The 25910-nt window shown below is 40.4% G+C and overlaps 3 protein-coding genes across 3 annotated transcripts; 2 read left to right on the forward strand and 1 right to left on the reverse strand.

Annotated features, from left to right (window-relative positions):
* Window positions 1-453: 453 nt before the first annotated feature.
* On the forward strand, window positions 454-2323 carry LOC110697385. Its single transcript, XM_021874763.1, has 3 exons — window positions 454-1522; window positions 1632-1642; window positions 1856-2323. Exons 1-3 carry the CDS (start codon window positions 1203-1205, stop codon window positions 2191-2193), a joined length of 669 nt encoding a protein of 222 aa, XP_021730455.1. The 5' UTR covers window positions 454-1202; the 3' UTR covers window positions 2194-2323.
* A 16980-nt stretch (window positions 2324-19303) lies between these two features.
* LOC110697386 (jacalin-related lectin 2-like) lies at window positions 19304-20720 on the forward strand. The gene is made up of 3 exons (XM_021874765.1): window positions 19304-19308; window positions 20274-20349; window positions 20466-20720. The coding sequence occupies exons 1-3, from the start codon at window positions 19304-19306 to the stop codon at window positions 20718-20720; spliced, it is 336 nt and encodes a 111-aa protein (XP_021730457.1).
* A 277-nt stretch (window positions 20721-20997) lies between these two features.
* LOC110697277 (protein high chlorophyll fluorescent 107-like) lies at window positions 20998-25735 on the reverse strand. Its single transcript, XM_021874640.1, has 8 exons — window positions 24566-25735; window positions 23647-23790; window positions 23254-23559; window positions 23030-23089; window positions 22685-22930; window positions 22482-22592; window positions 22178-22354; window positions 20998-21601 (listed from the first exon to the last, which is right to left on the reverse strand). The coding sequence occupies exons 1-8, from the start codon at window positions 25124-25126 to the stop codon at window positions 21263-21265; spliced, it is 1944 nt and encodes a 647-aa protein (XP_021730332.1). The 5' UTR covers window positions 25127-25735; the 3' UTR covers window positions 20998-21262.
* Between the last annotated feature and the right edge of the window lie 175 nt (window positions 25736-25910).

A 25910-nucleotide genomic window follows, 5' to 3' on the forward strand; every position in this document is an offset into this window, starting at 1 on the left:
GCCTTCCTCGGCAACACCCCCGAGGCTAGTTTACGTGTGTTTACTGTGCAGGAAACCTTCGGCCCAACATAACTTGGACCGAATCCAGTCTTCTCCATTTCAGCGGACCTTCGGCAAGGTCCCATTGTTTTCACCCGAAACAGAAAGTATTGACTGATTATATATACGTATGTATTTCATATGATGTATAAATATTTAAAGAGTGTGTAGAAGCACGCAAGGAAGCTATCTACAATAATGAAATTTATACTCTTTAATTAAGATTCTCTTGTAGATTAATTAAATTAAAATTGCATTTGGAATTTACCTAAAGATGCCAATATTTTTTAAAAACAATAAACCTTCAATACTAAGGGCTAAGGCCGTGTTCCCTTCACATTGAAAAAATAATAATTTCAATTTAATAAAAATATTTAAAATCGGTAAAAGTAATAATTTAAAGTTCAACAAATATAATTTTAATTTTACGTGTATTCTTTTTTAATTTTAAATCATTGTTTGACTATGTAATACTTAGATAAGATGTCTCGGAACTTGTATATATGGAAAATTCTAAAATTCTATTCAAATGTTACTCAAAAAAAAAAAAAAAAGTCATCTCTTAAAAATAGTTTCAAACCTAAAATAAGTAAGCAAAATTTATTAACAAAAAATATAAACATAAATATAAACCGGGATGGGAATTCGGGAATCAAAGAATCTAAATAACATAAAATGTTGGAATTAAAGTTCTTGTTTCCCGAAAGATGTTGGAATTAGTCAATAAGAGATGAATCAATGTGATTAGTCTCTTCAATTCGTCTGCTAATATTATTCAGTTCACATTTGTGTTAGGTTAAGGTTTCCAAGGTTTGTACGTACCACTATAAATAAGTTGTTTCATTTATCATTCTTACTCTATCTATTTATAGCTTGTGATATTGTGCAAATTAGTGATCATATTATCGATTAGAGTTTGGCGGAGGACGTGGAGGTTAGTTTTTTTTTTTTTTCAATCATCATTCACTATCATATTGTATTAATGTTCTTGAAATTTGTAAATTGATACGTTGTACTTTAATATATACTATGAATCGGTAGATATCATCTCATTTTCCTTAATAAAATTCACGTAATAAATAAAAATCTAGGTGTTAATATAATTTGTTCATTTTAAAATTCAAATTAAGTAGTGAAAGAATTAACAAAAATGACAGTTTCTTATGCATGGTCTTAATCTTAAACATGTTTCAGATATGACAACGCTTGTAAAATTGGGTCCAGCCGGAAAATCATCGTCTAATTCTTGTACAGCTTGGGATGAAACAAGGAAGATCACTCACATTTTGATTTCATATGAAACTGCTGGTAGTTCCTCTACTCGGAATATTGGCTGTATAAGGTCGTTGCAATTTCATTATCAAGCTGGTGGAGTCCGTGGAAATTCTCCTGTTTATGGCAAACATGATTCAGATTCAAAATGCTTTACTATGGTTTATTCCTACTTTCAACTCTTTTTACTCGTAAAATGCAACTCCATAATGTTATTATTTAATTAACCAATAATTGATTTAAAACGGGATCTAATATTGTTTGTAGTCAGTCAAAAGCTTTGGCGCTTCTTTTTTTTAAAAAAAAAAAAATGGAAAAAGCATTGGCACCGGTAGGGGCCTAGCCCCTCGTGTGCACCCAAGGAGAGAGAAAAGAAAAATAAATAAATAAATAAACCTTTGATGCCAGTGGTACACATAGCCTGAAATTAAATTAAATTTAATTCTTCCAATGGACTTGACTTTTAAGGTCATTTTTTTGACGAGAAGAACATCTTCAATATATGATACAAGAGTAGGAAAATAGTACACATTATTGATATAAGATTGCATTACTTGTAGTATAAATTTTAATAATAAAACATTAATAAGATTAATGTTGCAGATTAAACTTGATGGTGCAAGCGAGTATATCACCGGGCTTAATGGACGTATTTGGTGTGAAGAGTACCCAGATGAGAAGTGGATCTCGTTGTTGACAATTGAAACTAACAAAAGAAAATATGGACCTTTTGGAAATTCACCACGTCTCTTAAATAGAGATCCTGAATTTAACTTTCAGTTCGGACCAAGCAATCAATTTGGTGGATTTCATAGCACTTTTGGTAATCCTGGTTCTAGATTTACTAGACTCACGTCCATTGGAGTGTATGTCAAGCCTTAATGACCGAATTCGATGTTGATCTGTTTGATCAGATAAATTGAAGATTTCATCTAATAATTACGACTTCTGTTGGTGTTATGTATTTTCATTAGCGAATTATGTACTATATATGATATATCCCTGAAAATTCTATAGTAGGTATTCTAAATGACTTTCGCAGCACAAATTACATAACCTTGAACTAATAGAATATGTTTGGGTCCAATTTAGTCAAAATTGGGCCTAAGCACTAAATGATCCAATTAAAAGCCCAAGGTCAAGGTTCAACTCTCCAATTGCACAAAAGTCAAAGGTCAGCCCACAAAGTAAGCCAATTGGGCTAAAGCCCAACCTCTCCATGTATGATGAGGTATAAAAGCCATCATATTGACATATTCACGTTCATATTCATATTCCAATTGATATGCTCATTCGGGCATTCAGAAATATTCCACAAAAGCCCCAAGCTACAAACTCTCTTGCATAGTGTCTTCCTTTTACACATTGTACTGACTTTAGCATCGGAGGGGCCTCCCTCGGAAACACCCCCGAGGCTAGTTTACGTGTGTTTACTGTGCAGGAAACCTTCGGCCCAACACAACTTGGACCGAATCCAGTCTTCTCCATTTCAGCGGACCTTCGGCAAGGTCCCATTGTTTTCACCCGAAACAATTTGGCGCCGTCTGTGGGGATGACTTTCAAAAATCTTTAAGCCAAATTCCTAACCAAGATCATCTTGCAATTATCTTAGCAGCCATGGCTAAGAACCGCAAGAGCAAAAGCCTCCGTCAAGGAGCGGGCGAAAAGCCTAAAACCCCTACACCATCGCCCTCGCCGGACCGGAACTCTCCCAAGGGTGCCGGCTCGGGGGGAGGATCATACAAGGAGGACTCCCTATCTCCTGTAATGCATGACTCTCAATATAGGCCGGACCACTCTCGGTCTAGCAGGGGTCAGTCTGATCATAGGACATATTCAGTGTCCCAAAGCCAACCATCGGCTGCACGGCCTCATTCCCACACTCGGCCGAGGACCCCTTTGACGGGGCCCAGTTCGGAAGAGGTGGCAAGAGCGCTGGCAGTACTCATGGAGGCAATGAGGGCACAGAATATGCCACCGCCTCGTGATCGAACTCCTCCGCATACCCGGCATCAGCGGAGGAAGTTAGACCATGACGGTGGGAAGCTTCCTTCCTTCCGGGAACTGGAAGAGTGGGAGGAGGATTCTTGGAAAAATGAAAAACAGAGGAAAAAGAACCCTCAAGTATTTAAAGGATCCTCATCCTCAAGACCAGAAGCGCACAAGAGCAGCAGCTCAGCTTCTCGGCCAGAATCTACTCGCCGAGAACCTGAGACTGTTCGCAGAAGCGTCCTTGACCGACTCGGCGGCCAGGAACCGAGCGTGCGTAGTCGCCTCTCGTTCCCTGCAGCCGAGGCCCAGACTTCCCAGCCAGGGACGAAAACCACTCCTACCTCTCTAAGAGGGCGGAGCGCGGTCCCTTCGGCCAGGAACAAGGGCAAGGCCGTTATGCTACCCGCTAGTTCACCATTCGAGCAATGGATACTGGAAGAGCGCGTACCCACGGTTAAAATACCGTCGCATATCACATATGACGGGACCACGGATCCGAAGGACCACGTGGCCTCGTATGAGACTCATATGCATCTTTGCCCCAGATCCGAGGCGACTTGGTGCAAATATTTCCCAACCACTCTCAAGGGGGTCGCGCAAGCGTGGATCTCCAAGGGAGTAAGGCAAGGCTCCATAACAGGTTGGGATGATCTGTCCTCCAAGTTCAGGAGCAAGTTTTCAACGGCAAACCGCCGAGAGAAGACTACTGCAGAGCTCATGAGTCTGCAACAGGGGGAAACCGAAAGCCTCCGAGACTACCTGACCCGTTTCAGTAACGAGTCATCAAGCGTCTCCCAGCTGGACCAGGGGTTAGCTGTTTTTGCAATGCAGAATGGCCTTCAGCCAGGAAAGTTCCTAGACTTCATGGTCATGCATACCCCGCAGACCTTGGAGGAAGCTCTTAGTGCTTCGGATAAGTTCATCCGAGCCGAAGAATGGAATAAAGCAAAAACCCAACCTCAATCCGGGGGAGGGAAACAGAGGCAAATACCCTTGTCTGAAGGCCAAGGCCATAAGGCAAAAGGAAAATCAAAGGCTCCGGAGCCATCTTTGGCCAACGACCTAAAGAAGGACAGATTTGCCTCATACACAGGCAGATACGAGTCCTACACTCCGCTCTCTCTTCCACGCGCCAAAATTTACAGTGTGACGAAGGAGGAGCAGAGTTACCGAAAGCCGAGACCACTCCCAGAGTGGTATCAGCGAAAAAATAAAAATCAGTGGTGTGAGTTCCACGAGTCTTCGGGCCACAACACTGAGGAGTGTATCCAACTGAAGGACCAGATAGAGGACATGGTCCGGAAGGGATACTTGAAAAAATACATCGCGGATCACCGCGAGAAAAAAGAATCCGAGAGGTCAGCAAAGGACCCTCGGCAGGACCTTGATTTCCCCCGGAAAAACAGTAAAAAACCGGAGGGGAAATTCCCTCCGATCAATGTTATCTCGGGAGGAATATACTCTCGGAGGGAGCACAAGCGTCACCTTAGAGCTTTGACTCACCAGGTGAACAACGCTGACATTCAATCTCCCCAGTCGCCGGTGCCGAACATGACGTTCACAGCCGCCGACTGCCGGGGGATTACGTTCCCTCACGAGGATCCGTTGGTGATCATCGCCACGGTGGCCAACCACGACGTCAGTAAGGTCCTTGTTGACGGTGGCAGCGGAGCAAACATTCTGTTCCGAAAGGCCTACAATCAAATTAAGCTGAAGCCCAAGCACCTTACGCCGGTACCCTATCCGGTATCCGGGTTCAATGGGGCTTCAACTTATCCAGATGGGAAGGTGACACTTCCTGTCACCATCGGTTGCGATGAGGCAGCCCGGAACGTCATGATTGAGTTTTTGGTCATCGACGCTCCTTCAGTGTACAACGTGATTTTGGGGAGACCCATAATTCACGAGATCCAAGGGGTCGTCTCAACTTATCATCAGCTGATGATTTACGTCTCAGACGCCGGCTTCCCCGAAAGGATACAGGGCAACCAAAAGGACGCCCGAAGGTGCAACTACCTCAAGCCATCCAGTAGTCGCCCAGATGACGACAAGGATGAGGAGGAGAAAGAAAAAGAAAGAGAGCCAAGCACAAAAAAGCCGAAAGGCCTAAGTGCTTCGGCCCAAGGATCCGTGCCCAGAGAAAAAGGTCCCGAAAGGGAAAAGGTTGACTCTTCAGCTGAGCCGCAAGACTCAGAGAGCCAGCCGAAGAACACAAAGACTGGGACACCTGCTGACATTGGCAGCAGACCAGATTCTGAAGAGTCCAGTCCATCGGCAATGGACATGGACCAACAGACTGAAACAGTTGAGTTGGCCGAAGGAGATGCTGAGAAATGTGTAACAATCGGGATGGACCTTGATCCTAACACCCGTTGTGAACTTATTCAGCTCCTTCGGGATAACAGAGATGTGTTTGCTTTCTCGGCAGCTGATATGCCCGGGATAAGTTCAGACCTCATCTCCCATAAGCTTAATGTTGACCCAACGTGTCGACCAGTTAAGCAAAAGAAGCGGAATTACTCCGCCAATAAGAACCGAGACATCGCAGCCGAAGTCAAGAAATTATTGGAGGCAGGGTTCATTGAACCTTGCCAATATCCGGAATGGCTGGCAAATGTGGTGATGGTTCAGAAGCCCAATGGTACCTGGAGGATGTGCGTTGACTTCACGGACCTAAATAAGGCTTGTCCAAAGGATTTCTATCCCTTGCCGAGAATCGATCAGCTAGTCGATTCGACAAGTGGCCATGCCTTGCTTAGTTTCATGGACGCATTCTCGGGGTATCATCAGATCTTTATGCACCCCGACGATCGAGCCAAGACAGCATTCGTCACGAACGCTGGGGTGTATAATTACAAAATGATGCCCTTCGGATTGAAAAATGCGGGGGCAACCTATCAAAGGCTGGTGGATCAAGTTTTCGCCGATCAAAAGGGCCGAAACATGGAAGTCTATGTTGACGATTCAATCGTCAAAAGCAAAAAACTAGAGGACCATGTAAAGGACCTGGCTGAAACTTTTGCCACCTTGAGAAAGCATCAAATGAAGCTGAATCCGAAGAAGTGTGTCTTCGGCGTGAAGTCAGGGAAATTCCTGGGGTTCATGGTCAGCAAAAGGGGGATTGATGCCAATCCCTCTAAAGTCAAAGCGGCGCTCGACCTTCCTGAGCCGAAAACGAAGCGGGATGTTCAGCGGCTCACCGGAAGAATGGCAGCCCTCTCGAGGTTCATTTCCAGAGCTTCGGATAAGGGGTTACCCTTCTTCAAAGCCCTGAAACTCCCGAAAAACAAAAGAGCTTGTTTGGGAGGAAGAGCAAAAAGACGCCTTTCAACAGCTTCGGGAGCATCTGGCTCAACTCCCAACGCTGGCTAGCCCAGCTGAAGGAGAAACTCTATACCTATATGTGGCCGTTAGCCCGGCCACCATCAGCGCAGTATTGCTAAGGGAAGAGAGTAAGAGTCAACAACCGATCTATTTCGTCAGTCATACACTGACGGATGCTGAGACCCGCTATCCTCTACTCGAGAAAGTTGCTTTCGCGGTGGTAGTAGCTGCTCGGAAGCTGAGGCCCTATTTTGATTGCCATCAGATAGTGGTCTTAACTGATCAGCCGTTGGAAAAAGTTCTCGGCAAGGTTGAAAAATCCGGTAGGCTAGCCAAGTGGGCTTTTGAGCTCACCGAATTCAGCATCAGCTACCGTCCGAGGGCTGCCATTAAGGCTCAAGCCCTAGCGGATTTTTTGGCCGAATGCTCATACCAAGAAGCGCTGGACAGTGAAAAGAAAGTCTGGACCGTGTTTACGGATGGGTCATCCACCGAAAACGGTTCGGGGGCAGGAGTAGTGATAACTTCTCCCGAAGGCAAATCCTTTGAGTATGCACTAAAATTTTCTTTTAAGGCCTCGAACAATGAAGCCGAATATGAGGCAGCAATCGCCGGCCTACAATTATGCATCTCCTTGGAAGCCGATCATGTCTGCTTAAAAACAGACTCTCAGCTAGTTGCATATCAGATCAGTAGCAGCTATGAGGCCAAAGAGCCCTCCATGATAGCTTATCTTGCCAAGATCAAATCAGTCATTGCAGAGCTGAAAACTTTTGAGGTTCAGCTGATCCCAAGGGGCCAGAATACTCAAGCCGATGCACTCTCCAAACTTGCTAGTTCATCTTTTACCGAGCTGAACAGGTCTGTATATGTAGAAGTGCGTCGAGAGAGAAGTGTCGACGAAGCACCTGAAGTGTGCTGCGCTGACCCAGAGCCTAGTTGGATGGAACCCATCTTAGCTTTCAAGCTTCGGGGAGAAACTCCTGAGGATAAAGCTTTGGCCTCCAAGATGAAGAGAACCAGTTCTAGGTTCATTGTCTTCAGGGGGGAACTTCTGAAAAAATCCTTCTCAGCCCCATTGCTGAAATGCGTGGGACCAACAGATGCAGATTATATCCTACGGGAGATTCACCTCGGCATCTGTGGGAACCACATTGGGGGAAGAACCTTAGCCAACAAGGCATTGAGGGCCGGATATTACTGGCCCACCATGATCGCAGATGCTAAGGAGCTGGTTCGGAAATGCGAAAAATGTCAAAAATATGCTCCAGTTATCCATCAGCCAGCAAGGGATCTTCAGCCGATCCTTAATCCACTCCCGTTTGCCCAATGGGGACTGGATATACTGGGACCATTTCCAGAGGCTGTGTACCAGAAAAAATGGCTGATAGTTGGTGTCGACTACTTCAGTAAATGGATCGAGGCCGAAGCAGCCTCGAACATTACAGAGCAAACTGTCAGAAAATTTATCTGGCAGAATATCATCACTCGCTTTGGCATCCCGAGAGTATTTGTCTTCGATCATGGGAGGCAATTTGACAACTTACCGCTGAAGCGGTATACAGATCAGTTCGGCATAAAACTGGCATATTCAGCAGTATGCCACCCGCAAAGTAACGGACAAGCCGAAGCAGCAAATAAACAGATCTTAAATGCCCTCAAGAAGAGGGTGGAAGATCAAAAGTCCAAATGGCTAGAGGAGCTCCCTGGAACCCTTTGGTCCCTTCGGACAACTGAAAAAGAGGCAACGGGCCACTCACCTTTTGAATTGGTGTATGGTGCCGAAGCCGTCCTTCCAGTGGAAATTGGCTCTGAGAGCCTTCGAGTGCACCATTTCTCGGCTGAGAATGAGCGACTGATGAGGGAATCTCTCGATTTCCTCGACGAAGTGAGAGACTCAGCTCGAGATAAAATGGCCGCCTATAAGCAGAGAGTCAGCAAATTTTATAACCGAAGGGTCCATGCAAGGCCTCTCAAAATTGGAGATCTTGTCCTTCGGAATGCTGCTGCAGTTCAGAAAGGCCGAATCCATGGGAAACTCTCAGCTACATGGGAGGGACCTTATGAAATTTATGATGAGCTTCAGCCAGGGACATACCGACTTCGGCAGTTGGATGGAACTGAGTTGAAAAATCACTGGAACGCTGATGTACTGAAAAAATATCATGTGTAAACCCTTCGGGGCAGAGCAATCTTTGTAAGTACATTTTGAACTAATGAAAGGCCTTGGAGCCGCCATTTATATAAATATTTACAACTTTTCATCCTTTCAAAATTTTCTTTGTTCTATCTACTCTTTAAGGGTTTTTTATTCAGCCTCGTCTGAAGCCTTCGCCTTCGGGTAACTGGGTTTCAGATTGCTGACAAAACCTGTCTTTTTAAAGAACACCGGTCTTTCAGCTGAAGTCAAACTTCAGTAAGACTTGTTCTCCAAAGACATGAGTCCATGGACAATTCTGGGATATTGCCTTAACTGAGCCTTGTATCCCAGAGAGCCATTATCCGAAACATTGCCTTAAGTTGGCCCTGTGTTTCGGGTATCCATTTTTCAAAGATAGACAGAAAATCAAGGATAACAGCAACAGTTGGAAACTTTTAAATCAGCCTCGTCTGAAACCTTCGCCTTCGGGTAACTGGGTTTCAGATGGCTGACAGAACTCGTCTTTTTAAAGAACACTGGTCTTTCAGCTGAAGTCAAACTTCAGTAAGACCTGTTCTCCAAAGACATTAGTCCATGGACAATTCTGGGATATTGCCTTAACTGAGCCTTGTATCCCAGAAAGCCATTATTCGAAACATTGCCTTCAGTTGGCCATGTGTTTCGGATATGCGTCTTCTTTAAGAACACTGGTCTTTCAGCTGAAGTCAAACTTCAGTAAGACTTGTTCCAAAGAGGTTAGTCCATGGACAATTCTGGGATATTGCCTTAACTGAGCCTTGTATCTTCAGTAAGACTTGTATCCCAGAAGCATTGCCTTCAGTTGGCCCTGTGTTTCGGATACTCATTTTGAAGAAGTAAAGAAATTGCTTATTCAGCTGAAGTCATACTTCAATTTCTGGGGGGGCAAGAAGCACTCAGTGCAAGTGTGTTCGTCAGAATTGAAGAAAAGAGCATTCAAAAATAAAGCAACTGAAGAAAAGAGCATCAAAATAAAGCAACTGAAGAAAAGAGCATCAAATTAATATTTCATGCTCAAAAATTGAGCTACAAGTTCAATAATTCAATATCGGCAGCCGCCCACAAGCGGAAAATAACAGCTGCCGAAATACGTACATAAGCAAAAAAATAAAACTGATGTACGACAAGGCAAGCTGAAGCAAAAAACAAGGCAAAAAATTCAGAAAGCGGCAAGTCTGAAGTTAAGCACATGATGAACCGCAAGATTCTGAAGACGACTGCCCGAGTTCCTATGCTTCAGCCTGAGGATCAGACTGATCAGCGTTGAGCCCCATGGTGGCCTCAGCCCCAGCAGCAGAAGAAGCGGGCTTTGCACTTTGCCGAGCCTCCCTTTCCCTCTGCTCAGCTTCCAACTCCAGTCTCTCAGCTTCCTCTTCGGCTTCCTCAGCCTTAAGAATTTCAGCTTCGGTTGGAGTTGCATACTTCATGTGAGGGTCTTCGGGATTCTGGACCCACTCAGCACATTTAGACCAGTCCAGCTTCGGCTCAGCATGAAGGCAGACTCTTCGGCATACTCGGAATCCGTTTCTAAAACCCATCTCATATTCCTCTTGGGTATAAACACGGACTTTGAGTAAAGCCTCAGCATCAGCCAGCTTCTTCTGGGTCTCCTCCAAGTCTTCCTTGGATTTCTTCAGCTCATCAGCGACTTTGGAGGAGGAACCTTTCAGCTCATTCAGCTCTTGCTGAATTTGGAAAGCCTTTGTCTGAGCTTGGGCCACTTCAACTTTCTGGATCAGCAGTTGATTCTCAGCCTCTTGGAATTTAGCTCTTTGGGCTTCAGCAGCAGCAGCAGCCTCTGAGAGTTGGACGTCTTTGGCCAGGAGCAACTCTTCAGCAGCCATTCGGCTGGCTTCAAGAGCCTCTAGACGCTGCTGCACTTCAGCTTGTGCAGCAGTTCCTTCTTGAATTCGGCTCTCAACAGCAGCCTTGAATTTGGAGACGTCCACTCCCATATGCTCCTGGAGGAATTTTTCCCCTTCCATCAGTGGGGGAAAAACTTCCTTCTCCATAGCATCGCAGAAGGTTTTCAGGGCTTCGGCAGCTTTTTTCCCGTACTCCTCAACCTCCTGCTGCTTCTCTTCAGCTGCTGCTTGCTTCAGCTTAGCAAGCTTTACTTCCTCTTCAGCCACCTTCTTGTCGTGCACAGCAGCGTCTACCCTATCTTGTAGGGTATCTATCAGCTCTACAGTGAGAGTCTGATTGTGCACGAACTGAAAACAGGAAGACAAAAAAAATAAATATAATATATATATATAAAGAGCTGAATTTCGGAGGAAATGAAGACAAGGAAAATTACCTGCATCATCAGCAGTTGGTTAGACCTGGCTGGGTCAGGAACTGATCTGCTGGATTCGCCCATCCCAGCAGTGGCCTTCAGCGACCAGATCCTTGCCCTGTCTACTTCGGACATGCCAGCAAAATTGCCGAAGTAGGCTGCAGCTCCTTCTCGGTTCTGACCCCATATGAGATCCCAGATGTGGTCTGGGATTGGAATTCGGGGGGCCGAGAAACCCATTTCTCCAGAATGCAGAGTCTGGAAAGAAGGGAAGGATGACGATGGAGCTTGATTAGCTTTGGTTGTCTCAGCATCATCCTTCTCAGAGGAGTCAATTACTATGACCTCCTCTTCTTCAGGGGTGAGGACGAAAGCCTCAACCTCTCTTGCGATGTCTGCCGTGAAGCCCTCAGCACTGGACATCACGGCATCCTTATTTTCGTGCTCAGCAGCACTCTTCTTGATTTCTTCTTGGACCCCTCCCTTAGGTTCGGGAGTTCTCTGATCCACCTCCATCTCAGGAGGTGGCGGAGGGGTCTTTTGAGGTGATTGGGGTGGTGGCTGGGGAACCCTCGGCGATCCGTTGCCTTCCTCGGGTTCCCTTATTGCGACGCCGATGGTCATCGGCCTCTGCTGAAAGTCATGAGGGCCGATGATGGCCATCCTTCGGCGCCTTTTCAGAAGGGGCTGCTCGTCCATATCTGAGTCTGAAGACTCTTGTATTTGGTCTTCGGGACGAACAGGAGCTTTGCCTTCTCTGTGTCTGTTACTCTCTTCAGACTGTAACAGACAGGGGGGAAGAAGAATGTGAGTAAAAAAAAAAAGAAAAAAAAAAAGAGAAAAGAAAAAAGAAAAAGTTGTCTGAAAGCTCACCGAGGTCTTCAGCAAAGCCTCGTCTTCTTCAGCTGCTCTAGCTGCAGCTTCGGCTTCAGCAGCTCTGGAGGACCCTTCTCCTCCTTCGCAAGCCTCGAGTACCCGTGCAACCTCTTCGGCTGTGCGGGCAGCTTCAGCTTCTTCGTTCAGCAGCTGAAACCAAGGGTCTCTCTTCTTCCACCAAGGCTTCTGCCTCTGATACAGAGCAACAGCCTCAATTTGGAAGTGGGAAGAGTCTAGATGAACTTCCCTATGCCTCGGCTCAGTGATAGACGGGGCCCGTTCAGTTACAACTCGCTCTCGGTTAACACCAAGACGAGCGTAGTTAATGCCAACGTTGGTCTCGTCCCGCTCTGAAAAAAGGAAAGGGGAAAGTTTAGCTCAGATATATCGGCACAGCATAAAAAAAGCAAAGCGAGAGAAGAAAAAGAGGTAGTTAAAAAGCCTCGGCCCCAGCCGAAGAAGCTTACCATCCTTAAACTTTCGGCTGAGGCCAACAGCTGCTAGCATGTTTTCTTGGAAAACGTAATGCGTATCGGGGAGCCAAGTCTCCGGGATATGCTGCATTCGACCACTCCCCCCCGGGTTCGGCAGCTTGCCGAAGATATGTTGCTGATCCAGGTTCGGATCCGCCCCGTTATCTGCGGGGGGACCTAGACTTCCCATTTCGGGATCAGGCTCAGCTAAGTACCGGGGAGCGCTGAAGACGCAAGGGTGGCCCGGATCTGTGGGTGCCCTAACCCAAATCCATTGACCTCTCCAGTCCTTGTCTGAAGAGTCGTTTGGCCACATGGTCAAGTATTGGGGCCGGGACTCAATCCGGTACCACCCAGAACCATGGCTTCCGTGCCCACTTTGAATATTTGGCACTAGCCGATGGAGCTTTTTGAAGCAGTGCAGGTTCGGCACGTACTTGAAGAACTTGCAGACCCATAAGTATGTCATCACCCTTCGGATGCTGGTGGGGGTTAGCTGACATAGGGAGATGTTGTAATGGATCAGCAAGTCTCGGACGAAAACGTCCAAAGGGAACCTCAGCCCGTACTGAAGCTGTCTCGTGTACACCCCCACATACCCTGGGGGTGGACGATGGATTCTATCGGATGCTGAGGGCATTCGGCACCAATATCCATCAGCTTCAAAAATGCCGTAATGCAACTCAATTTGCTCGGCAAATCGATATTGATCGGCGTTCTCTACCCACCATGAGTAGGGGCGATTCTTTATCATGGCCGAAACGACTTCGGCATTCTCCCATTCTGAAAACCCAGGGAGGATATCCCAAAGTACAGCGGGAACTTCATCATCCCGTCCAGAAGCGCTCGGCTCATCCGTTCTTTGAGGAGGAGCCGAGGAAAGGGGAGTCGCCCTAATCCCTTCAGCAGGGTCAGACTCCGGCCTTTGACCATTCCAGGTCCCAATCCTGTTCCTAGGATCGGGAATCGGCCTTGCTCTTCTTGGAGCACGGGCTCTACCTCTAACTCCTCTTGCCATTGATTATTTCGAAGAGAAAAGTCGAAAGAAAAGGGGAAGGAGTTCGAATTCGAAGAAAAATAAACTGAAATCAAAGGAATTTACCTTAATCTGAAGCGAAAGTTGCCGATTTACGAATTCGTAGTGGCAAGTCTCAGTTTCTAAGCTCAATGCTCGGGGAATTTGCGAAGTTTTGATGCGGGTTCTTGGTTTCTCTCTCGAAGAATTCTGGGTTTGTGTTGGTGAATAAGTGAGGAGAATGACGCGCCTCTGTTTATATCTCCAGGTACGGGATACGAAGAGTCTGTGCTTTAATTTCTCTTAAATACCCACTAAGTAACCATTAAACACATGATCTTGTGATTAAACTGCCCATTATCCGTCCAACTTCCGCAATCATTAACCGTTGTTATCTCATTAATTACGGTTTAAATTCAAATTTTTGGATCAATTAAATCATTTACTTCCCTCCTTTTCTGAATTAAATCAAACCCGACCCGTCATCCTTCCAAATCGGGTCTGGGGGGCAAGTTGTTTGGGTCCAATTTAGTCAAAATTGGGCCTAAGCACTAAATGATCCAATTAAAAGCCCAAGGTCAAGGTTCAACTCTCCAATTGCACAAAAGTCAAAGGTCAGCCCACAAAGTAAGCCAATTGGGCTAAAGCCCAACCTCTCCATGTATGATGAGGTATAAAAGCCATCATATTGACATATTCACGTTCATATTCATATTCCAATTGATATGCTCATTCGGGCATTCAGAAATATTCCACAAAAGCCCCAAGCTACAAACTCTCTTGCATAGTGTCTTCCTTTTACACATTGTACTGACTTTAGCATCGGAGGGGCCTCCCTCGGAAACACCCCCGAGGCTAGTTTACGTGTGTTTACTGTGCAGGAAACCTTCGGCCCAACACAACTTGGACCGAATCCAGTCTTCTCCATTTCAGCGGACCTTCGGCAAGGTCCCATTGTTTTCACCCGAAACAGAATATGTTGAAACATGACTATTTACTCCAATCAACAACAAATTTTCTGTATTCTTATGATGTATGCACAGCCCTATTGACTTATTTTTGGCCACAGCAGCAACGAATTGATTTATGTTGTCCTTCATTTGTTACCTACTCATGTAATTCTTGTCATTTTATCACTTTCTTTTGGAAACTTCCAAGTCGCGTTAATTGATTGAGTAAAAAGATTAATCAACTATCGTCCCAATTAAATTAAAATTCTTTTAGAACTTGAAGAAAGGATGAGGGTACAACTGAAAATTGATTATTTTACAAAGATAGTATTGCAAATTAGTAATCGATCTTTTGTACTTGTACCCTTGTAATGGTTGCACATATTGCTTATGCATATACTGATATAAGTTGTACTATGTTATATACTACTGCTTTATAACATACTAGCTTGGTGCCAGTGGCGGAGCCAGGATTTATAATTCGGGGGGACAAATTTTGGAGGTTAAAGTTTCGGCAAAAATCTCAAGAAAAAAATTGATAACCTAAATTGTTTAATATTTATTTGAAATCACATATGCCAATTATTTCTATATGGAAAAAGAGGGGTAAAAAAGTTTTATTGTATATTAAGAAAATTATCCAACAAAAATGAATAAATTTATATTTGTAAATCCTGTTATGTAATCACATAATTGATAAATACGAATTAATTACCTTATCATAAAGTCAAATAATTATCGTTAAAACAAATTGATGGTAGATATGAAGGGCCAGGGTTTGAGTTACATTCGAAAAAATAAACTCAACTTTTTCAAATCAATCATATTATTAATATGTATTTCGTTAAAACACAGTTACAAACAATTAATTAATAGTAATCTATTTATTAGAAATGTAAAAAAAAAATTGAGTTTAAGCACACTTAGTTAAGCGATAATTAAAAACAAGAAGTAGGAAATAAGAAATAACATTAAAAATCCTAAAACAAGAAATAGGAAATAAAAAATCAAATTAAAAAGGTTGTTGAAAATTAGAGTATGTAATAAAAAAAACAAGAAGTAGGGGAAAAAAAAACAAAAAAGCTGAAAAACAGTAGAGTAGGGAATCGAACCTAGGACCAAAGCACAGCCTTACTAAGGACTCAACCACCAAACCATATTCAATATTGTGATATCTACTGTAAGTATATGTTATTTATAGCCTTTTACTGTATTTTCTTGATTTTTTTTTTTTTTTTAAAAAAACTTTTTTTCCGAAAATGGGGGACAACTGTCCCCCCCTTGTTCTAATGTGGCTCCGCCACTGCTTGGTGCCCGTGCGATATCCGGATTGTTTATTGAATTTTAACATAACTTTTTATCTATGTACCAAGTTTTAAAATTATATCATTAGTACAAAATTAGTTAGGAATTGATATGATTTTGTGACGATTTAATTTATGTAGTAGGCATGTAATGACTAATAATAATATTAATGAAAATAATTAATTTAAAAATTATAAAAAAAAAATAGAATAAACTTTAAATATTAGAAATGTCTAAATATTAGCACAATAAAAAGTAAAAAAATGGTTTTAAGCCTGTAGGGTTGACCCGAACCAGAAACTTTGGGCTAGTGTGAACATTTATTGACTCGTGACCTGAAGTGACTCGACTCGAAATGACTCGTGACCCGACCCGATTGACAGTTCTACATAAAGTAATAAAATTATATTAGATTGTGAATATTTTATTTCAATCGGTTAGGATGTACTTCTAATTAAATAAATGATGTACGTTTTGAATTACTTCCTTTGCTCCGAAAAAAATAATGATCTAAAAAATAATTTATATGAAAAATTATTAAATTGTTGTCTACATCGCGTGACATTTGGTGAAAAGTTTAAATGTCAAGTGTCGTTGTAGGAGTATAAATTTTAGTGGTAGCTAGCTAAACTTGTAATTTATTTTGTTCCTGTGAAATATAGGTATTTTATCGAAAATAAAAGTCTAAACCAACAATTTTATCCTATTAATCTATCCAAATTTATTTAAATAATTCAAATGCCACGTAAGCAAAATCGACGAATGAGATTTTTAAGTTTAAATTAACTAAATATAAAATATTATCTTTATTAGTAATTTTATCTAAATATATAACAAATTTTAGCACATAAAGTAACAAAAAAATTATTTTATAAAATTCAAACAAATCGTGCATCGTACGGGTTTCATCTATTCTATCATAGTGTTTATCCTATTAAAAAAAATACAACTTTTTATTCATATAAAATATAACCAAATAAATCCTACATGTCATACTAATATTTAATTGTTGTTTACGTGGTGCGACACTTGGGCAAAAGTTGAAACGCCAAGTGTCGTTGTCCGTGGCCTAGCTAAAAGTTTAGCTTTATATAAAAATTGGGTGTGTAAAAATTGAGCGTTAAAGAGCAAGAGAGTGCGTGTGCAGAAATTAAATGTTAAAAAAAAGGGTGAGGTTTGAGGGTTTATATAAATATCAATTTGTGTTTCTCATATGAGTATAATTCTTATATTAGTTGGATTTAATTAGTTTTCTTGTAGGAATAGAATTCTTATATTACTTTGATTATAATAAATAAAATTATGTAGGATAGTGTAATTATATAATTTTACCATGTATAAAAGATGATTTTTTTAAATTAATTTGAGTAATCTTAAATTTTTAGTACTCTAATACTAATCTACTTTAGACTAATAGAAATTACACTTAATTTAGGGAGGACAATAATAATTTTAGTTCCTTACGGTTTTATGGAGTACATGATAGAATTTTCGTTTTCCTTTTTATTTTTTTATTTTTACCTACAAAGGATAAATGTAATTTAATAGAAAGTAAAGGTAATAGACTTATGATGAAGACTTTCAAATATAATCAAGTCATGACGTATACGTTTTCCATACATAAAACTTTCTTAATAACTTTTTATCCTAAATTTGAAAATAACTTGTTTTTTAAAAATAAAATTTTAATAATAACTTCTTTTTTTATCTTAACTCAATAATTCTTCTATCCTAAACAATTTAAATAACTTTTTAATTTTATTTACCATAATAGCGTGTCGCCAACATGACACGACACTTGGCGAAAAGTTAAAACGCCAAATGTCGTTATTTCGTGGCCTAAGTAAAAATTTAGCTTTATATATATAAGTTATATGATAGACGACAACTCTGCTTTATTAGTATATATATGCAGAGGATTCAGGGGAATTGTTACCATTGATAAATGCACAACAATAAACTCTGATCTTATGATTGTCATAATAAAACAACTATGGTAAAGTAACAACACATAATACGCGCGGCAAACACGCTGCTTATGGACTGAAGCTGAATATCGTCGGATACTCGGGTAGCTTAGCATTTTAGCAATATTTAGCCTTCTGATCTTTGCAATGCACGGGTTGTTTATAGGTATATAATATAATTTTTTTTTTATAATACGGTTTTATTGGAAAATGAATAGTTTTTAAAGGAGAAGAAGGGGTAAAAGTTAAAATACAATTGTAGAAGATATTAAATTGGGGGAAAGTGAACCAAACAGCATTCATACATGTATTAAATTAAGGCTAGTTTTTTTTAAAAAAATAAAATAAATGAGAATGGGGATTTAAAAAAAAAAAAAAAAAAAAGTTAATTTAAACAACAACTTTTTGGTGCAGTAGTGTTTTTTTGTTAGGGGTTACTTGAGTTTTTTTGTCAGGGGTTACCAGAGTTTTTTAATTTTTTGTTAGGGGTTACCCGAGTTAGGGGTTACTTGAGTTACTCGATCAGGAGTTACTTGAGGGGTTCGGACAGGGGTTACTCGAGGGGTTCACTCGGTCAAGGGTTACTCGGTCAAGTGTTACTCGAGTTACTCGGTCAAGGGTTACTCAAGTTGGTTAGGGGTTACTCGGTCATGGGTTACTCGAGTTACTCGGTCAGGGGTTACTCGAGTAATTCGGTCAGGGGTTACTGAAGGAGTTCGGTCAAAGGTTACTTGAGGGTTCGGTCAGGGATTACTTGAGGGGTTACTCAGTTAGGGGTTACTTGAGGAAGTAACTCGGTCAGGGGTTACTCGAGGGGTTCGATCATGGATTACTCGAGGTGTTACTCGGTCAGGAGTTGCTCGGTTAAGAGTAACTCAAATAACCCCTGACCAAGTAACTTGAGTAACCCCTGACCGAGAAACTCGAGTAACCCCGGGAACTGGAGTAACCCCTGACCGAGTAACCCCTAACCGAGAAACTCGAGTAACCCTAGGAACTCGAGTAACCTTGACCGATAAACTCGAGTAACCTTTGCCGCACGGTACAGCACGCCGCATACAAAAAATTGCGTAATTTAAATGAAGTGGCATGTGACATTGGTGAAAAATGAAGTTTACATGTTGCATGATAGGCTTGATGATTTGTGTTTTTAAATACTAAGTATAGAAGTATAGATATAGATATAGATTTGAATTTGGGAATGAGAATACTTATGTAGTTCTGTAGTAGTATTCCATAACTTTTTTTTTTTTTTTTTTAATTAAATTAAGTGCTTTTCACACACTTACCTTTTTTTTTTTAGGGAATTTTCACACACTTAGGCTTTGTTTGGTTGCATATGGGAAGTAGATTCTCATGGGCAATTAAAATTCATGGGAAATTAGAATTCATAGGAAATGTTATAATCTTGTGTAGTTAGCATAAAGGAATTTGTAATTCCCATGAATATACTTCCTATGATTTGCTTGGTTAACACTATGTAATTCTCATATATTATAAGAACATTTCTCAATTATTATAGAGGGTAAGAATGTAATTTCATCCCACCTTTTTCAATTTTAGAGGGTAAACAAGGGTAAGAATGTAATTTCGTGCAAAAATAAACAAGGGAAATTTGATTGACCAAGGTATAATGGGGTAATTGAATTCCTATTTTTTGTAGGAATTTCCATTTACCAAGTAATTTCCACTTCCCATATAAGTGTTAACCAAACAACAACTCATAAATGCACTTCCCATAAATTTTTATTTCCCCCATGCATTATAAATGTGGAATCAAACAAGGCCTTATCTTGTAATTTGCAATCCATAATTAAATGTTACGGAGTACAAAGTAGTTAAGGAAAAAAAAAAGAAAAAACATTAAAACTTACTACTATGAATTCAACCCAAACCACTACGGAGTTGAAAATAATAACCAGGCTGATAGTTGGGGATTTGGGATTCAAAGAATCTAAATACTGTATTTATTAGAGGGTTAAGTTCCCATAATATGTTGGAATTGGAAAAAATTCAATGTAATTAGACTGTTCGTTTGCCAATACTATTCCGTTAACGTTTTGTTTGATTAGCGTTTCTAAGGTACGTACCACTATAAATGAGTTGGTTCATTTATTCATTCTTACTCTATCCAACTAAAGCTTGTAAATAAGTGATCATATAGTATTAATTTTAAGTATGTCTCAAGAACGTGGAAGTGAGTTTTTAAAGTCTTTCATCATCATATTGCATCATTTTATTCCTTTATTATTGATGTATTTCTCTTGAAAACTTGTAAATCGATATTAGACGATAAATGTCAACTCATTATTTCCCGATTATTACTGACTAGACTAATCGAGTCCTCTCTGCACAATTTTATTTGTTTAAAATGACAATTTCTATTACGTACATGCTCATGCTCATGCTCATGCTCGATCTTAATCTTAAACTAACTTGCGTGGTTGTTTTTATGTTTTTCAGATTTGACAACCCTTATAAAAACGGGTCCAGTCTGATTCTTGTACAGCCTGGGATGAGACAAGGAAGATTATAACTCACATTTTTATTTCACATTGTGCTAATTATTCTCAATTTGGCCATATTGCATCCTTGCAATTTAGATATCAGGATGGTGTAACTCCTGGAATTTCTCCTCTTTATGGCGAATATGATTCACCTGCACCCATCTTTACTACGGTTTTCCCCTACTTTCAACTCTGATTACGTTAAAATATTATTATTAACATTGACAATATTGTATGACAAACATGAAAGTTAATATAATTATTAACATCGACAATATTGTATTATAGGTAACACTTGACGGCCCAAGTGAGTATATCACAGGGCTTAAAGGTAATTTGTATGATTATCATAATTGTAGTGACAAGTGGATCTCATCGTTGACAATTGAAACTAACAAGAATAGTTATGGACCTTCTGGAAAGCCTAATGCCGGCGAGAAAGAATTTAAGAATCAATTTGGTGGATTTCATGGCACTTTTGGTAATCCTGGTTTTATAAGTACTAGACTCACGTCTATTGGAGTATATGTTAAGCCTACATGACTTGACGTTTTCTCTTTCGTTTGGTCGGATAAGCTACTTGTTTCTTTTTCGACATTTCATCTGATTACAATCAACTTTTGTTGGTGTTATGTTTTTCAGTAGAGAATTATGTATCGCCTTTGCTTTATTTAAATTATGTATCATTTGCAGTTTTTAAGAATTAGTCTGATTTACTGTTCTGTAATGTTCCTCGAATGTTTTCATGAATGGCCGGTGTTTAGACATCATACAATCATACAATCATCATCATAACTCTAATTATTGGAAACTTGTATAATTGAGATGGCAGAAATATCTTTGATCATTACGCTCTGGAGAACTAGTTTGACTAAATTTGGTGAGAAAAGGAAAAGAATACGTCTTTCTTTACACAAGTTGATGCTTAGAACAAATGGAATTTTGTTGAAATGCGACTATGTTCTCCAGTAACAAGAATAGAGTTTTCTGTATCCTTACAATTTATGCACAGCTCATCAAATGAATTTTTCTTATCATACTATACAAAGCAAGATTATGGACTTCAAATTATTCCAAGGCAACAACTATTTGTATCTTTGCCTTGGTCTGAATGCAGTTCTTTGTTCCTTACTTTTTGCTATGGACAACAATGATGTTTCCATTTGGTCATCGAGTTTGTTTGGGTCAAGGGAAAATTTTTCTTTGATGAATGCATCCAAGTCAAAACCACTCTTATACCTAGCATCTTTTACCTCTGATGAGGGCGATGATCCTTCATCATTGTCCTTTACTTCTGATGAATCTGGGGTCTTTCCAAATGGATCCTGCTCTAAATTCAAGAGTCTCTTTATGCTATCGAGTGCTGGATCAATGATGTCTAGAAACCCGTTCACCCAGGAGGCATCATCTACTACCTCTGTGCGCTGTCAAAGATAGGTATAATTGAATAAGAAACCATGTACAGCAGGATCAGAGCATAAACTATGCCTTATGTTTCCAAAACAGTAGTATCTCCAGGTTTTATAAGTTAGATTGTTTTCATTGGAAAAAAAATTAGAGTACTAAGGAGTACGGAGTAGTAAGCTATCTAAAAACACCAAAGTGTACTTGGAGAATATGTAAATATATAATACTCCCTCTGGCAAAAATAAAAACATTTCATTACTTCCATCTATGTTCTATTTAATTCGAGATCAAGGATGTTAAAAAGACAAAATGAAGTAAGTGATTGAATGGTGAACCTAACGCTTGAGAAACAATAGTAGATACCTTGCTAGAAATGGGTCACTCAACTTCAAACATCCTATAATGCAATATGTTGATTTGTTTTAGGACTGAGTATGAAATTGACAGGACAGTAGTATTCTCTGTATATATTAGATCATGTATAATATTGATATAGGGATCCTATTTGGCTAAGCTAAGCTTGATTAGAACCAGAATCATCAGCATCTGTGTATATGAGCATCAAACCCTAAGCCAGACTGCCAGTTACTGACCTGCTGGAAGTAGAGGTTACGGATTTCCTCAGCACGCACAGAGTTCCCTTGATCCTCCTCCAACGAAGCCCAAGTCATCCATGTCACATAGCTTTGTGAATTTATGTTAAGAGACGATCTGAATAATCTCCTAGCTGCAGACAGGTTTCCAACTTTTTGCTCCAGAACGCCCCACGCCTGAAACATATATACACCAGTTCTATTTGAAGTGCAAAAAGTAGATGCAATGTAATTTATCAGCCTTTACTACAAGTTATACAGAAAGCATGGTTTTCTGAAGTAGCATATCAAATTTGATTGTTACCTGAAGGCAACGAGCAGCACTTTCTGTCGTTGAGTTGATAGATAGAGCTTTCTGGTACAGCTCTCTTGCAGTGGATACATTACCTTCCTTCCACTCCATCCAACCCCAGGCCTGAATAGCAGCATACATAATTAGTCACTTTGTAGGCAAACTACGAGTAATAACAAAAAAAACATGAAAAGGGTAGGTGAGGCTCCTCTTACAATCCAGACGGGTTGATGCTTTGGATCCAACTCTGATGCCCTCTTGAACAAAATCCTGGAAACATTTGCAGTGGAGTGCCTGTACTCCAGCAAAGCAAGAGACTGAAGAAGTACTGGATCCCTCGGGTTTACAAGATGACCTATTTTTAGAATTTTTCTTGCTTTGTCAATGTTTCCAAGATTAGCCTCAAATAGCCCCCATACATGCCAGGCAAACCTGTTTTTTGGGCTAGCCTGAACAGCTTTCTGAAAATGTAAATTGCAGTTAGAAATTAATGGAGTAATCCACAGATTTTGTGTAATTCATCATGATTCATAGTATTCCACATTGTTATGATCAATTACCTCAAACAAATAACATGCAGCTTGATTGTTTTCCTGCTGCATCTCTAACTGTGCCCAGGCCTGATTTTGGAAAGACAAGAGTTGCATAGGAAGTTTCAGCATAATAACCTCTATGAACAGAGTTAAAGATTATTAATATTCATTGCTTTAATGCAGAAATTGATACGAGTTGAATGACAGGTAAATAAACAAAAATCAAACGAACAGGGAAACCAAACACTTACAAGCCAACTAGCACAGCTTTTGGGGTTACACCTTGTGGCTTGTCTAAACAAGTAGCTGGCCTGCTCATAGCGATTAGCCTTAGCTTCAAGCAACGCGAGAGTCTGGTATACGTACTCATTTCCACCACAGTATTTAATACCTTTGCCAAGAAGATTCCTAGCCTTCTTAATATTACCTTGTTTTAGCTCCAAAACTGCCCATCCATGCCACGCTGCAATGTGCTTCTTATCAGCAACTGTGGCCGCATCAAATAGTTCTCTTGCTTTCCTTGTATTTCCCAAGTCACTTTCTAGCACAGCCCAGCACTGCAATATATAATATAGGAAAAATATTGGATACAACTTATTACTGAATAAAGCTGCTAGTATTCGGAATAGTAGATCTGAACAAACCTGCCAGATATAAGGGTTTTCACCCTGAGTAGCCTGAGAGCCTTTTTCATAAACAGCTCTTGCTTCAGTTATTCTTGATTGCTTCCTTAGTACCTTCCCTAATGCCACATACGGCCTCCCGTCTTCAGGCCAATAGTATATACACTTCAAACATAACCAAATCAAATCATTACTACTATAAGTCTAACATTCTATCCCAACATATCAGCCATTTTAGAATATTGTATAGATTGTATTCCTTTAATGTTCTGAATACTTGGTTTTTCATAAGAACTAATTTACTTCATTTGGGAAGTTCTTTAATATTGAAAATGTTAGTGCCTTGTTATTAATCAAGGGACAATTTGTCCATTAATATTAGCAGGGCAGCGATCTGAAAGTTGTTCAACACTGAAAGGCACTATCTTAGCGAGGTAATAGGCAATAGAATTATAAAAAAACTCTACTTGCCTAAACGAAGTTAGGCACTCCGGAAACAATTTTCTCAAGATGTGGAAACTAGAGCCTATTTCCGATTTGCCTACTAAACAACTTTATATTTCCCACTTTACAATCCAATATACTTCTTACTTTGTATATGTCAACCAAACGACCACTAATGGATACAAATGTGAAAAAAATTCTCTAAAAGTAATCAATGTTAAACAAGTTTCAATTTAGTTACAATTTTCTTTCATTTAACCACTACATTAACTTTTCCCGTTCAATATTAAATCATTAAAAAATTTAATGCTCATGGTTCGCATAGAGTGTCTGAGTCATGACACTACTGTTCGTCAATTTAAAATATCATTTCATCAGCCAACATTTTCTAAGAATGTATGCATAACCTTATTTATAAACCGTAACGCAAATATATAATAACAAATAAATAAAGAAACAACAAATAATTTCGAGTTTAATACAGCATAAATAATACCTGTTGCAGTATATTTTCAGCATCATCAAACTGAAAATTCCTAGTTAAAATCTTAGCTTTATACAAAGCTAAATCCAAATTAATCTTCAATGGCTTCTCAATAACTTCACCATTTTCATCCCCTTCTTGACCTCTACCTGGTTCAAATATCGGCAACTTCTTCGCAAACTTCTCCAAACTCCGATCCAACGCCGACTTCTTCTCCTCCTCTTCCTCATCCTCGTCTTCATCTTCATCCTCATCGCTACTGCTTCCGTCACCACCACTTTCTCTCTCCTCACCTCCGCCGTCCGATTGAATCATCGGACGGCGAACAAGGAGTTGCTCCAAATTCTCTCTCCTAGATGAAATCTCATCGAGTTTGGGTTCCTGTAAAACAGGGGAGACTTCATTGTTGGAAGAGGATGAAGAAGAGGAGGTGTAGGAAGGTACAGTGAGGTGCGAAGGAGGAGATTGTAGGGACTTGATTGGAAATAATCTAGTTTTGGAGGACTGTTTTGAGGAATTCAAGAAAATTGTGGTTGAAGTTGAGGTTGAAGATGATGAAGAGAAGAGTTGCATTTTCTCTCTCCTCTGTTTTTTTTTTAACGGATTGAAAGTGTATGTGGTGTGAGTGTGTTCATAGAAGTTACTTTAGGCGGGAGCTTCTTACGTGGCTTTTAGTACACCTCAACTATCCTTACGCACAAGTATAGTCGGAGGTTGAGGTGATGGAATAATTGTATGGCTTCCTACATAGTAATACAACTGCATAAGGTTAAACTTAAAACTTTACTCCGTAAAAAGGTTTAACGGAAAATTTTCTCTTATCTTAATGACATTTACTGGTAATGTGACATTTAAATGGAGGTCGAAATAACAACTGTTTCTAATGAGAGGAGGAGATAAATAAGGAATGAGATTTTATGAATGTTTAGATTTTTTCATGTACGTGGCAGTCGCTTGTTGGCTAGATATCAACCTTTAATCTTCTTGCCCATTGCATTGCTCACTTGATCTTCAGACTTCCCAGTTCCCACCATAAGAGCCAGCCAAACGTGGCAGTTTTTTTTTTCTTTTTTCTTTTTTTTCACAATGGTTACAATTCTTACAAGACCGGGCCGTGCAGGTTTACATGTGCTAATGTAGTAATGTGCTATGCTAGCGTGTCAATGTCACGTACTTAAGCGGGCTACATGGAACGAGCCAAAAATAAGTCGGGTGCCAAACTCGTCCAATGTACTACGGAGTACTTGGCAACATGTGGTTGTCGGGTCATACCGTGCCAGCAGACCTCTTAAAGAATATCTACATTTTTAGTAAGTTGGTCAAATATAAAAAAAGCCAATACGCAAGCAAACCCATC

The sequence above is a fragment of the Chenopodium quinoa genome, unplaced genomic scaffold, assembly GCF_001683475.1.
Source record: "Chenopodium quinoa cultivar QQ74 unplaced genomic scaffold, ASM168347v1, whole genome shotgun sequence".
Lineage (NCBI taxonomy): Eukaryota > Viridiplantae > Streptophyta > Magnoliopsida > Caryophyllales > Amaranthaceae > Chenopodium > Chenopodium quinoa.

Excerpts from the sequence above, each read along its gene's own strand:
- LOC110697277 (XM_021874640.1), bottom strand. The coding sequence starts at position 25,126 with ATGCAACTCTTCTCTTCATCATCTTCAACCTCAACTTCAACCACAATT. Across the intron at positions 22,593-22,684 it reads AGCATCAACCCGTCTGGATT|GCCTGGGGTTGGATGGAGTG; the intron begins GTAAGAGGAGCC and ends GCTGCTATTCAG. Across the intron at positions 21,602-22,177 it reads GTAACCTCTACTTCCAGCAG|CGCACAGAGGTAGTAGATGA; the intron begins GTCAGTAACTGG and ends TATCTTTGACAG.
- LOC110697386 (XM_021874765.1), top strand. Across the intron at positions 20,350-20,465 it reads CTGCACCCATCTTTACTACG|GTAACACTTGACGGCCCAAG; the intron begins GTTTTCCCCTAC and ends ATTGTATTATAG.
- LOC110697385 (XM_021874763.1), top strand. The coding sequence starts at position 1,203 with ATGCATGGTCTTAATCTTAAACATGTTTCAGATATGACAACGCTTGTA.